At 49.8% G+C, this 11,534-nt stretch overlaps 1 protein-coding gene across 2 annotated transcripts; it reads right to left on the bottom strand.

Moving 5' to 3' along the window:
- Positions 1–1,947: 1,947 nt before the first annotated feature.
- LOC137860501 (torsin-1A-interacting protein 2-like) lies at positions 1,948–11,316 on the bottom strand. 2 transcript variants are annotated; one of them, XM_068690798.1, is made up of 8 exons: positions 11,070–11,316; positions 10,447–10,640; positions 8,752–9,054; positions 8,287–8,604; positions 6,703–7,005; positions 6,238–6,555; positions 5,739–5,900; positions 1,948–5,147 (listed from the first exon to the last, which is right to left on the bottom strand). In XM_068690798.1, the coding sequence occupies exons 2-8, from the start codon at positions 10,478–10,480 to the stop codon at positions 4,381–4,383; spliced, it is 2,205 nt and encodes a 734-aa protein (XP_068546899.1). In that variant the 5' UTR covers positions 10,481–10,640; positions 11,070–11,316; the 3' UTR covers positions 1,948–4,380. The 2 variants fall into 2 exon arrangements, with proteins under 2 accessions (XP_068546899.1, XP_068546900.1); XM_068690799.1 differs by having other exon boundaries at positions 5,805–5,900; positions 11,070–11,311.
- Positions 11,317–11,534: the final 218 nt, after the last annotated feature.

Below are 11,534 nucleotides of genomic sequence, written 5' to 3' on the forward strand. Positions count from 1 at the left end.
GGGCTGGGATGCTGCAGGCAGAGCAGGGGCCTTTAAGCACGGGGGATGATATGGTTATGGCAGCGGCACGCTCACACGTGTAATCAGCGCTAATGCTGTGACGGAGCAGTCCAGCCTGGCCTTCCAGAAGTGGTTTTGCCCCTTAGCTGAGCAGTTGTGTAATAGTCAAGGTAATTTTTAGGTTTGCTGAACCCCTTGTTGCAGCACATCGTTCCCTGCAGAATTAGAGCTGCAGGGGGAGCTTCTGCCCTCCCCTGCTTCCCTTCGAAAACACGGCTGTGTCCTGCTTCGGCTCAGTGCAGGGATCCAGTACCTCTCACCTTGGAGATCATGGTGTCCTGCAACCCCAAGCTCCTCTCTTGGCACAAACAGTTGTTGTAGGTAATTTTGTGTGTATCACAGCTGTGTCTTTACCAACACATTGGCCGATTTTGGTGTCATCGTGACCAAAGGACATCCAAACGTGATTTCCATCATGAAAGGAGGAAAGACACGTTCAGGAATTTGTCTTTTTTTTTTTTCCTTCTTGGTGGAACAGTTTCTCTTAGTGACAGGAGATTAGAATAAAACAGAGATAGTGTAGGGGAGTGGTGGTGCACTTTTTTTAGTAGGTCAAATAGGAAAATGATTTATTCATTCTTTTCTAGATTAGGAATCAAAAAATCAGCCCAAACCATGGCCTTGCAGTGCTTGAGCAGTGTGCATGCGTGCAGGGAGATGTGCTCCGGGATGGATGATGAGTGTTTGGGGAGATATGATGGGAGGAGCTGCGCTTGGCATGGGGAGATGTGGTACCAGGGAAGAATAAATTGTTTTACCTGGAAGGGTGCAGAGCAGGACCGTGTCCTGCTCCGTCCTGGTCCAGCACTGACTAGTTGCATGCAGCAGACGGTGGGAAGAGGAAAGGTTTCCCTCCTCCAGAGCTGTTGTGGGTGCGTCTGACTGTGCCCCACACCCCTGGTGTCACCTGGTGGTGTCCCTCGCGCTGTCACCCTGCCCTAGGGAGGCACCCACCTTCTGCTGCCCGAGTTGTGGTGTTTCTGAATGAAGTTTAGTCCAGAAAGGAGATGGTAACCCAAATCCCTGTGTGGGATAAAACAGCTGAGGGCCTTGCTGAGGTTGTGTCCCCCCCTCAAGCTGGCCCCAGGGCACGGGGGGCTCTTGCTTGGTATGCATTAAAGAGCATTTCTCTGTGCTGCTGCAGATTTAGCCCTCAAGTTACAACAGCAGCCACCATTCTTGCTCTCAGTTCAGCCTTTCCTTGCATCAGGTGCAAGGATGATCATGCTGTTTACCAACACACATCAGGATGAGCATGACATCCGGGGGGGAAAAAACATCCCAAAACAATGCACCCTTCCAGATAGAGCTGCTCTTGAAAAACATTTGTCTGCTCTGTTTGGTTGACTTCTGAATTCAGAGGCAAGACTGAAAACAGCTCCATCTGTTTAAACTGGAGCCAGGCAAAACAATTCCGCATAAATGTTAAAATTTGGGTGTGCTGAGGTGTTGTGAAATTGCGTGGAACAGACTTTTTTTCCACCATGAGTACAGTGGAAGGGTGTTGAAATGAGATATATTTGCTGTCTAAACTTTCTCAGTTGTCAGTGGGCTTCAGTTTAATTATTATCATTAATTATTATGTAAACTTCAGTATGTTTCAGTTGGGATTGCACTTTGCAGCTGGGTCTCTCCAAAGCAGTTTGTGGGGCTTCAGTTTTGGGCTTAGCTGAAGAAGCTGTGGATGTTTGTCCCAGACTACTGAGAAAAAGGTTGTTTAGGGTTCTTCCAGGAAAAGCAAGTATTCACTTTGTTTGCACAATTACAGCCCTGACCTAAATAAAACTTTGTCCAATATGATGAGCTCTTTTGCTTAGTGAACTGAAAATAGCTAGAGAAAAGAACAGAATACAGTAAGGCTACATCTCAATTTGAAGACTTTGCTGGTTTCTTTCACAATCTCATTTATTTTTAAATAGAAATCTTGTTTCAGAAGCAAGCAGATTTTTTTTTTTTATCTTTAAAAGGTCATAAAAATATATCTGTATTAGAGCAGCTTTGCTGGATGATGCTTACAGCGAGGTGCCCAAGCAGCACGAAGTTGCCTTGAGTATGCATTATACACACAGTAGATAAAACTGGTAGTGAGTTAACTTTAAAATACTATAACAATAACATGATTAATGCTTTGCCAGTTCTTACATCAGTGCCAATGCTGAACCATGCAGAGCAGAAACTGTTTTCTGTTACCAAAGTAGTGGATAGCAGTGGAAAAAAAAAAAAAAAAAAAGAGGAAGGGGAGGAAGCAACCGGTATCTTGTACAAAATCAAGCCCTGAGGCTGGTCTGCTGATGCTGGGCTCCAGCATGTCTAGCCTGCTGTTTGGCGTGGTTAAAACTACTGCAAAGGGACACTTCATGTCTAACCCACAGCTAACACTGCAGGGGTAACTCAGCTCCCTGTCTCCAATGAAGATAAACATCAGTAAGTTTGGGGTAGTGGATAAAGTGCTGTCAGGTGTGGAGAGAGTGGGCAACACCTCCTAAGTCTTGTCTTCCTGTGACTGGTGTCTAAAGAAATGAAATGTCTGCTCTTTGGTTCCCTTTTGAACAAATAATCCCCTCTTCTTCCCTCTTTTTGTCCCCTGCTCCAGGTTTATGGCCACAAATCTCCCATGGGAGGACAAGGCACGTGGCAGAGGACGGGAGAAACGGGCTGTGATTTCAGGCACTGGCATGAGCAGCTGAGCCAGCAGCTGGGCAGATCAGCAAGGCACCGTGGGCAGGAGACCTGGCCAACACAGGGGTCTGGAGAACTCAGATGCACTGCTTGTAAAAACAGCGACCTGTTCTCGGTTTGTGTCTTGTTCAGATGCAGACTCGGCCTCGGCAAGGCTTCAGTCTGTGCTGTCTGTACAGAGAGAAGCCACACTGTGCTCCAGCAGGCAGGATTGTAGGCACGAGGGGCTGACACCTGGGGCAGGCTGCTGGGTTATTATAAATACTTCAACCTGTGCCTGCTCCTAGGTGCTCCCTGAGTTAGCAGCTCTGCCCCAGCACTCCTGCAGCAATTCAGTGTGTGGGGCCACCACAGCATTTGCAGGACTTGGCTTTCTCTTCTTGGGGTGCAGAAGAGGAGGTATGGTAAGAAACCAGCCTGCTTAAGGGTTTCTGGTGTTTATGCCAGAGATTTTGTCTTTACGAGTTGGTATCAGCTCTGCCAGTAGCAGCCAGAGCACCACCTGCCTGGCAGGAAGGGAAATGTACCTTTGGTGGGCAAGGAGCCGGTGTGCTGCCTTACGTGGTCTGAAATAAATATCAGTGTCATCATCTACATTCATCAATAAAAGTTAGCTGGGGAGGGGCAGGCAGAATTGCAGAAAGCAAGCCAGGGAACTGCTGGGCTGCAAACACACCGTCCCCGTGTAAGGCCTAGTGTGTGAGGAATTACCCTGGAAAAGCCATGGAGGGGCTTGAGGGGGCACTTTGTCAGCTCGCTCCTCTCATGAGCCTGAGGGCTCACCATCTGTGTCAGGAAATGACTGTAGAGATGCCTCCGATGGCTTCCAGCCCTAAGTGCAGATCAGATGCCTGGGTGAATCATGTAGTACCAAGGCTGATGCATCAGCCCAAAGAGGTGCTTGTAGCCCTGTGGTGGCAAATGGATCACAACTGAACTCTTTTAAGAGGTAGTATTAAGTTAAATTCTATTACTCATTCCTTTACCTGTGTGATCCCTTGAGGCTTTGCACCATCAGAGCGATAATGAAGTGCTTTGTGTTTCGTTCTCTGTTTCCAGAACAGCGTAAGGGCTGCTCTGTGTGTGGGATTCCCTTGCTTTTATGTAGTGTTTAAGTGCTGACAAATTTAAACTTTTTGTAATTGATGTTTGGGGGAATTCTGGATTGCAGGTTTGTTTGAATGCCAGATGGCATTTAGGATCTGGCCTTTGGCTGTAAATTGGTCAGTGGAGCTGTATCAGGACTGACTGGTCAAACCCTTGACTAGCAAACTGATTTTCTTTTTGAAGCATGACTTCAAAATGTCGGGTTTAGGGAATTTGACCTTCCTTTGTTCCACTGCCTGCAAAGCACTGTTTTTCTTCCTGCCTCCCCGCATTGTAATGTGCTCCTGTGCAACTAGCAGTCTAAAATATCAACTCTTCCCACCTGTCAGAAGGAAGCGTACAGTCAGCTGGCCAAAAGGCCAGGATCAATTTGTACCTGTTGAACTCTTCCCAGGAAGAATGGGAAATAAATTGCAGAGGAATAGCACGGGGGTGTTACGAAGTGAGTTCCTTGTTCATTTGTGTCTCTGCCTGCACCGGGGCTGGCCAGGACTGGCTTTTCAGTCCTTCCCAGGGCTCTGGCAGCCTCTGTCCCTAGGTTTTGGTGTGGATGTGGCAGCCCCCCTTCTCAATGTTCTGCACCGGATGGATTGGTAGCACCAGGTGGGAGATGCGGCTCCACAGCCCACTCAGCTTGTCAGAATCCACGTGGTCATAGGAGCTGGGGGTCCTGGCAACAGTGAACTTGGCCCAGAGGAAGTCACGGACCCTCTCTTCCACCCTTGGGAGGCTGATCTGGGTCTCCAGCTCCTCCTGCTCCAGCAGCACGGTCAGCAGCAGGGCCACGTCCTTGAAAGCAGCACTTTCGTGGTCGCAGTACTTGTAGAAGATGAGCGTGGCCCCTGCTGGCAGCAGCTCGAAGCGGTGTACCACCGCAGCACGGTACCCAGCCTGGAAAGCTGAACTGAGCTCTGAGTCTACCTGCAGCTTGGCCTCATCACTCTGGAGCTCAGACATGTCCCTGCCATCGATCTGCACTGTGCTGGCATGCAGGGCAGCCGAGTAGGCGTCAGCCACGTGGGTGCTAAGGCACCGCAAGGTCCGCTCACCCTGGCGGGTGGCCGTGAGGATGATGGTGGCTGGCTGCGTGGGCTCGGATGTGTTGAGGTGCTTCTGCAAGAACTTGCGCCCGCGAAACCACACCTGGGGATTCTGCCCAGGAAACTTGTCCTGCAGCTCGTTGAAATGGGACAGGAAGGCCTCCACCGTGGGGTTCCTGGGGGCCGGCTGGGACTCGGCAGTTGGGTTGATGAAGAAGAGTATGCAGAAGATGAGCAATAATAGGCCCAGAATGAGAAGTCCTGCTCAGCAGGGAAGAGATACAAACAGAGAACAGCAGTCAGTCCCAAGTGACCCACGGTGATATGCTGAAAAGTGGCTACAAGGGCTCTTTTCCCCCCTGCTTGACCTTCCCCCGTGACAGCAAAGTGGTTCAGGTAGGCACGCTCTCTGGGATCCCAGGAACAGTGAAGAAGATGCTTGCTCCATGCTGTAGGATCTGTGCTCCTTCACACCAGCTGGGGGGGCTGCAGCTCCAGAGATGGAGGCAGGGCTCCAGCTTTGTAATTACAGTGCAAAACTGAGGAAATTACAGCTGGCACCAAGCTTTCTCCTGTCCCATTCCCCCACACACACCTCTGTTTTCTTTAAGATTTGTTACCCTTTGGAGCACCTGCCTCCATGTATGGAGGTGGCAGACCCAGCTAAGTGTTCCTAAGCTGCCTTCCTCCTACTACTGGGTCAGACATTCCCCTGTCTTTAAGGGGATGGATTGCTTTCTTGTGAGCTGTTTCCCCCAAATCCCTATTGCCTGATGAGAAGCAGTTCCCTCGAACCCTTAGAAGGCTGTGAAGGATCCCAAGAGAGAAGAAGAATTAAATGTGCTTCATTACTTGTTCCTGGTGGATCGGGGCCTTCTGGTCGATGAGTAACGCACAAGGGAAGCTTCTTTTCCTCACCTTTCAGTAAGCTGAACTCTTTTGTCTTCTTTTCTGTATGTTGAGTGGTGATGTTCTGCAAGCATGGCTGAGCCTCTGGCTGTGGGGCTGCACGTCCTACAGTGAGAAAGAAATTTGTCACTCACTGTTGAGGGAGTGGGTAAGTTGGGTTGTGAGACAAGTAACAGAGCATTCCAGAGCTCCCAGCTGTGGAAAAGAGTTAGAAGTTAATATTGCTTTGAGTTAATGGTACTTTGAGTGCACCGAAAGAGAGGGGGAAGGAGGGAGCAGACAGACAGAGAGAGAGAAGCCAGTTAATTTTGTGCTAAGGAGCAAATACTCCAAAAACCTGAAAACAGCCACTAGAAATCTCATTATTACATTTTTCCAATGCCTATGCAAAGCATGGGCATGTACACACAGAAGCAGCAGCAGGGTGCAACCACCAGCTCACCTTTTGTCCCATGTCTGCTCCTTAAGGGGCTTGAGGATTCCCTCTCCTGTGTTTCTGGCTCTTTGTGCTCTCCTGGCTCCTGACCTAGCAGAGGGACACTGGTGCTCTCCTCTGCTGAGATGCCCTCGGTGACATCTTCTGTGGCGTTTACATCTGAATGTGTCGTTTTGCTCTCAGAGCTCAGTGACTCCTTTCTTGATAAAGCATCTTCCTCTGCTGTGCAGCTTTCACACTGCCTGCTTATCTCCAGGTCCTCCTGAGTTTCCTGGAGGACGCTGCTGTCTCCTTTGCTGTCCGTTTTGTCTTGGGCCTGCACGGCTGTAGGGAGTGATATTCACAGACCTAGGCTTAGCTTCTTTCAGCACAAGAACTAGCCACCTTTTCTCCCGTTCTGCCTCCTCGAAGGAAAGGCCCAGGTTATCAGCATTTTGGAAATGCAGTACAGGCAGATGGGGAGAGACTCACCTCTGTCCGAGTCATCTTCTTCCTGAGGTCTTTCGGAGACACCATCTCTCGTCTCCACAGACTCTTCCAGTGATGCTTCAGATTCCTGAGGAACCTTCTCCTCCACTGTGGGGCCAGCTAACCCTGAAGGCTTCACCTCTTCCCCGAAAGCAGTTGGTGGATTACTCACCGAAGAGTCCTCCTCTGGTTTGCAGGAGGTCTCAGGACACCTGCTCGCCTCTTGGTGCTCAAGTGTTTCTCTGGGGGGCTCCTGGTGTGCAGGATGCTCTGCCGTGCTCTCCACCTCATCTTGGGCTGGCCCAGCTGTTGGGATCAGAGTTCACAAGCTCAGCTAGCCATGCAGGACATGGGAATACCCAGGGCTTCACCACCACCCTGTAAAATTCCCAGGTCCTGCATTTGAGAAACATCTACACGTGCTGCTCTGGAGAAGAGTTTACCACAACCAGCCATTATCACCAGGGAATCACACTGCCTTCTGTCCAGTCAGAGGGCTCAGATTGCCCTCTATGATTTTTGACTGTAGTAGTGGCCATACAGTGAGCGATCACTCTCAGAGATGCAATCCTCTCTCCAAACCTTGACCTGTCCAGTGCTGGTAGCTTTGTTTTTTTAAAGCTCAAATGTGTGAAAGCTCACAGTGCGGTGGGTTGGCCACGGCACAGCTGAGCACCCAGGGTGACCAAAATTGAGAAAATTTGTGGGTGAAGGTCAAGGCAACTGAGTAGATGAAGGAAGTGGAGGTCACTAATGATCATCTGCCCCAAGTGGACCAATGACCAGAGAATCTGCATGCAATGGCCAACTTGAAAGCCAACCACATCTCCCCCTTTTTTCTTCCTGTTCCTCAGTTTTATGGCAGAGCATGACATTATAGTGTATGGAATAATTTGGGTTACCTTGGGACAGCTGTCCCAGCTGTGTCCCCTCCAAATCTTTTGCCCATCTCATCCTACATGCTGGCAGAAAGAGAAAACCTTGAGGCTGTGCAAGCCCTGTTCAGCAGTAGCCCAAACACAGGTGCATTATCAACACTTTCTGTTGCTTTATTTTTAACCACAAATCCAAAACACAACCCCCTGCTGGCTGCTGTGCTGGAAGCTAACTCTGTGCTGGCCAGACCCAGTGCACAGCATCCTACAGGGACTGGCAGTCCCTTCATTAAATGCTACGTTGCCAGATCTTCCCCAAACAACAGCAGTTTTCCTAGGCTGGTAAATTAATATGATAGACTTGAAGAATTTTAAGTCTATCCAGTCTCTTTCTGTTGAATATTGGCCATAGTACTCATTGCCCCCATGCAATGGCCACCTTGGAAGCCAACCCCATCTCCGCCACCTTCTTCCTGTACCCCAGCTTTTATTGCTGATGTGGCTACTCTTCCAAATGGCTATGTTAACACAGAAACAGGAAATTAAACCCAAATATTAGGGCATTATTCAATAGAGACATTCTGAGGCTGAATATAAGAATTTGCAACACATACAGAATCTTACAAAACTGAACTGTGGCTCAAATTTCAACTGGTATAATTGGAAATGACTTATGACTGATCAAGCACTACAATGAGCACTACCAGCTCACCTTTTGTCCCAAGTCTGCTCCTTACGGAGCTTGAGGATTCCCTCTCCTGTGTTTCTGGCTCTTTGTGCTCTCCTGGCTCCTGACCTAGCAGAGGGACACTGGTGCTCTCCTCTGCTGAGAGGCCCTCGGTGACATCTTCTGTGGCGTTTAAATCTGAATGTGTCGTTTTGCTCTCAGAGCTCAGTGACTCCTTTCTTGATAAAGCATCTTCCTCTGCTGTGCAGCTTTCACACTGCCTGCTTATCTCCAGGTCCTGCTGAGTTTCCTGGAGGACACTGCTGTCTCCTTTGCTGTCCATTTTGTCTTGGGCCAGCACAGCTGCAGGGAATGAAATTCATAGACCTAGGCTTAGCTTCTTTCAGCACAAGAACCAGCCACCTTTTCTCCTGTTCTGCCTCCTCAAAGAAAAGGCCCAGGTTATCAGCATTTTGGAAATGCAGTACAGGCAGATGGGGAGGGACTCACCTCTGTCCGAGTCATCTTCTTCCTGAGGTCTTTCGGAGACACCATCTCTCGTCTCCACAGACTCTTCCAGTGATGCTTCAGATTCCTGAGGAACCTTCTCCTCCACTGTGGGGCCAGCTAACCCTGAAGGCTTCACCTCTTCCCCAAAAGCAGTTGGTGGATTACTCACCGAAGAGTCCTCCTCTGGTTTGCAGGAGGTCTCAGGGCACCTGCTCGTCTCTTGGTGCTCAAGTGTTTCTCTGGGGGGCTCCTGGTGTGCAGGATGCTCTGCTGTGCTCTCCACCTCATCTTGGGCTGGCCCAGCTGTTGGGATCAGAGTTCACAAGCTCAGCTAGCCATGCAGGACATGGGAATACCCAGGGCTTCACCACCACCCTGTAAAACTCCCGGGTCCTGCATTTCAGAAACATCTACACGTGCTGCTCTGGAGAAGAGTTTACCACAATCAGCCATCATCACCAGGGACTCACACTGCCTTCTGTCCAGGCAGACGGCTCAAATTGCCCTCTACGATTTTTGACTGTAGTAGTGGCCATACAGTGAGCGATCACTCTCAGAGATGCAATCCTCTCTCCAAACTTTGACCTGTACAGTGCTGGTAGCTTTGGTTTTTTAAAGCTCAAATGTGTGAAAGCTCACAGTGTGGTGGGTTGGCCACAACACAGCTGAGCACCTGGGGTGACCAAAAGTGAGAAAACTACAGTGCAATGACAGAGAAATAATGATGCTAAATTAGAAAAAAAAAAATACAAAAATGGAAGGAACTCTCTCCTAATTCGAAAACAGAGAAAAGCTGTGCTTGTCACATGTCAGAACATGCTGTCCTTTGGACTTTTACATTCTTTGTTGCTTTGTTCCTGTTGTTACAGGAGCAATTCTGAATGCTTAGGACGGGTCTGATAAGATTATAGCATCAAGGTATCACTGAAATGTTCATGTATTAAGGCACCAGGAGGATGTAAGTGCATGGTAGGAACTGAAATGCAGTGAACGTGGAGGTATCCTGCTATTCAAGTTGGGCACAAGCAGTGCTCCTTGCCCTTCCTATTCTGCAGGTTTTGTATCTCTGGGTGGTGGAAAACTGCCTTATTATTTAACATCTGCAGATCTGTGGCTTCTGGCCTCTGCAGAATTTGGATCCTGTACTTGAGGTGAACTGTCTCATGCCCACCTGGCAGATACAACCCGATGGGACTCACTTCTTCACTGGAAGCCTGTTTGTTAACTCTCTGCTTCTCCTTGCAGGTCCATCTGAAACACCTGTGTTAAACAGAGCCTCCTCCTCCTTGACTGGTCACCAGAGGGAGGTGACTCTACCCCTGCCACATACCATGCATAACCCTGCTGCTCTACCTGATTGCACTTATACTTGGCAGCTGGCCCAGAGGAGGTGTTCCCCTCCCTGCAGCCCATGTTACAAAGCTGTTTCCCAGGGAGAAGCACTAGGATACCAGGAACAAAGTTCTCCTAGCCTACAGCTCTATCTTTAGCCCTTCTTGTGCTGCCATTCTGGACACAGAGCCTAAACTTGCTGCTGACCGGAATCCAAAAGTGAAGGCAAATTGTAACTACGTGGCCTGGAGAAGAAGGGATTTTTCTCAGCTTGTGATTTTGTTTCAGTTTCCTTTATCACTGTTGAAATACTCTCATGATGGGATTTTCCCAGGAGATGGAGCAAGCACAGGGTTGGCTTACCTCCAGGCAGATCCACACTTGGATTCTTTTCCATTTTCTTGCTCCTGTGGGGTCTCGGTACCTTTTACTTCACTTTCTCCTTTGCTTGTGCAGGGATTTGTCTCCCTGCTGGTGGGGTGGCTGACCAAGTCGTACCCCCAGCAGGACCACCATCCTGCCTTGGCCTCAGGAACTGCAGCTGAACATCTGTAGACCTGACAAGCACAAACACAGCCATGGTGATTCATGGTGGAAGAGGAGAATCCCCCCTCCATGCTCAAAATTATTTGGGAGGCATGAAAACGGGTTCATGTAACTAGTACTGTATGCCACGAACCTTCAGCGACAAGGGCAACGCCTGCCTGCTGACCAGCCACAGGCAACGTGGAAAACTCCAGAGAAACTCTCCCCGCTGGAGCTGGGTTCATGCAGATCAAAGATCTCAATACCCAGCCGTCGCAGCGGCTGGAGGGGAACCTTTCCCTTTGGCTCCTCTACAGCTCAGTTTTCTTGCTAAAAACAAGATCCAGGAGTGTGGGGGTTCATTTATGGCTGTCTTGGCCTGGCTGCCGTCCCTCCCTTCTCTGTGCCATTCCCACTTGCAGAAAGGGAAGCACAAAGCCGCCGTGCCCTCGGACACTTACCTGGGCAGGGCTGGAGCCTGTCGGGGCTGTGAAGAGAAGCGGCGAGGTGGCCAGTGATAGCCCCGGGGCTTGTCCTTCCCGGAGGCCCTTTGGCTTGGCTGGACAGCCCTTTTCCCGAACGCGCCCTAAATCCTCCGCTGCTGTCGGCGCGAGGGTGAACCCTGCCCTTCCACGGCAGCCCAGGCAGGCTGCTGGGAGCTGTAGTTTTCCTCCCTCCTCTCCAGTGCTGGCAGCTCTTCCAGCAGGAGAAGCCGGGCTGTCATTCCCGGAAGCGCTCAGCGTTTTTGAACTCCTTTTGGACTGTGTTTCTGGCTGCATTTCTGTGCTGTAGGCTTAAATACATCCAGGCGTTGCTTTTCAAAAAAAAATTAGAATATTTCCCATTTCATGGGAAAAGGTGGCATGGCACAGGGCACACGGGGGAAAGGCATCAATGCAAGGGACAGAGCCCCCAGGTCAGCCTGG

Source organism: Anas acuta, chromosome 8 (genome assembly GCF_963932015.1).
Source record: "Anas acuta chromosome 8, bAnaAcu1.1, whole genome shotgun sequence".
Classification (NCBI taxonomy): domain Eukaryota; kingdom Metazoa; phylum Chordata; class Aves; order Anseriformes; family Anatidae; genus Anas; species Anas acuta.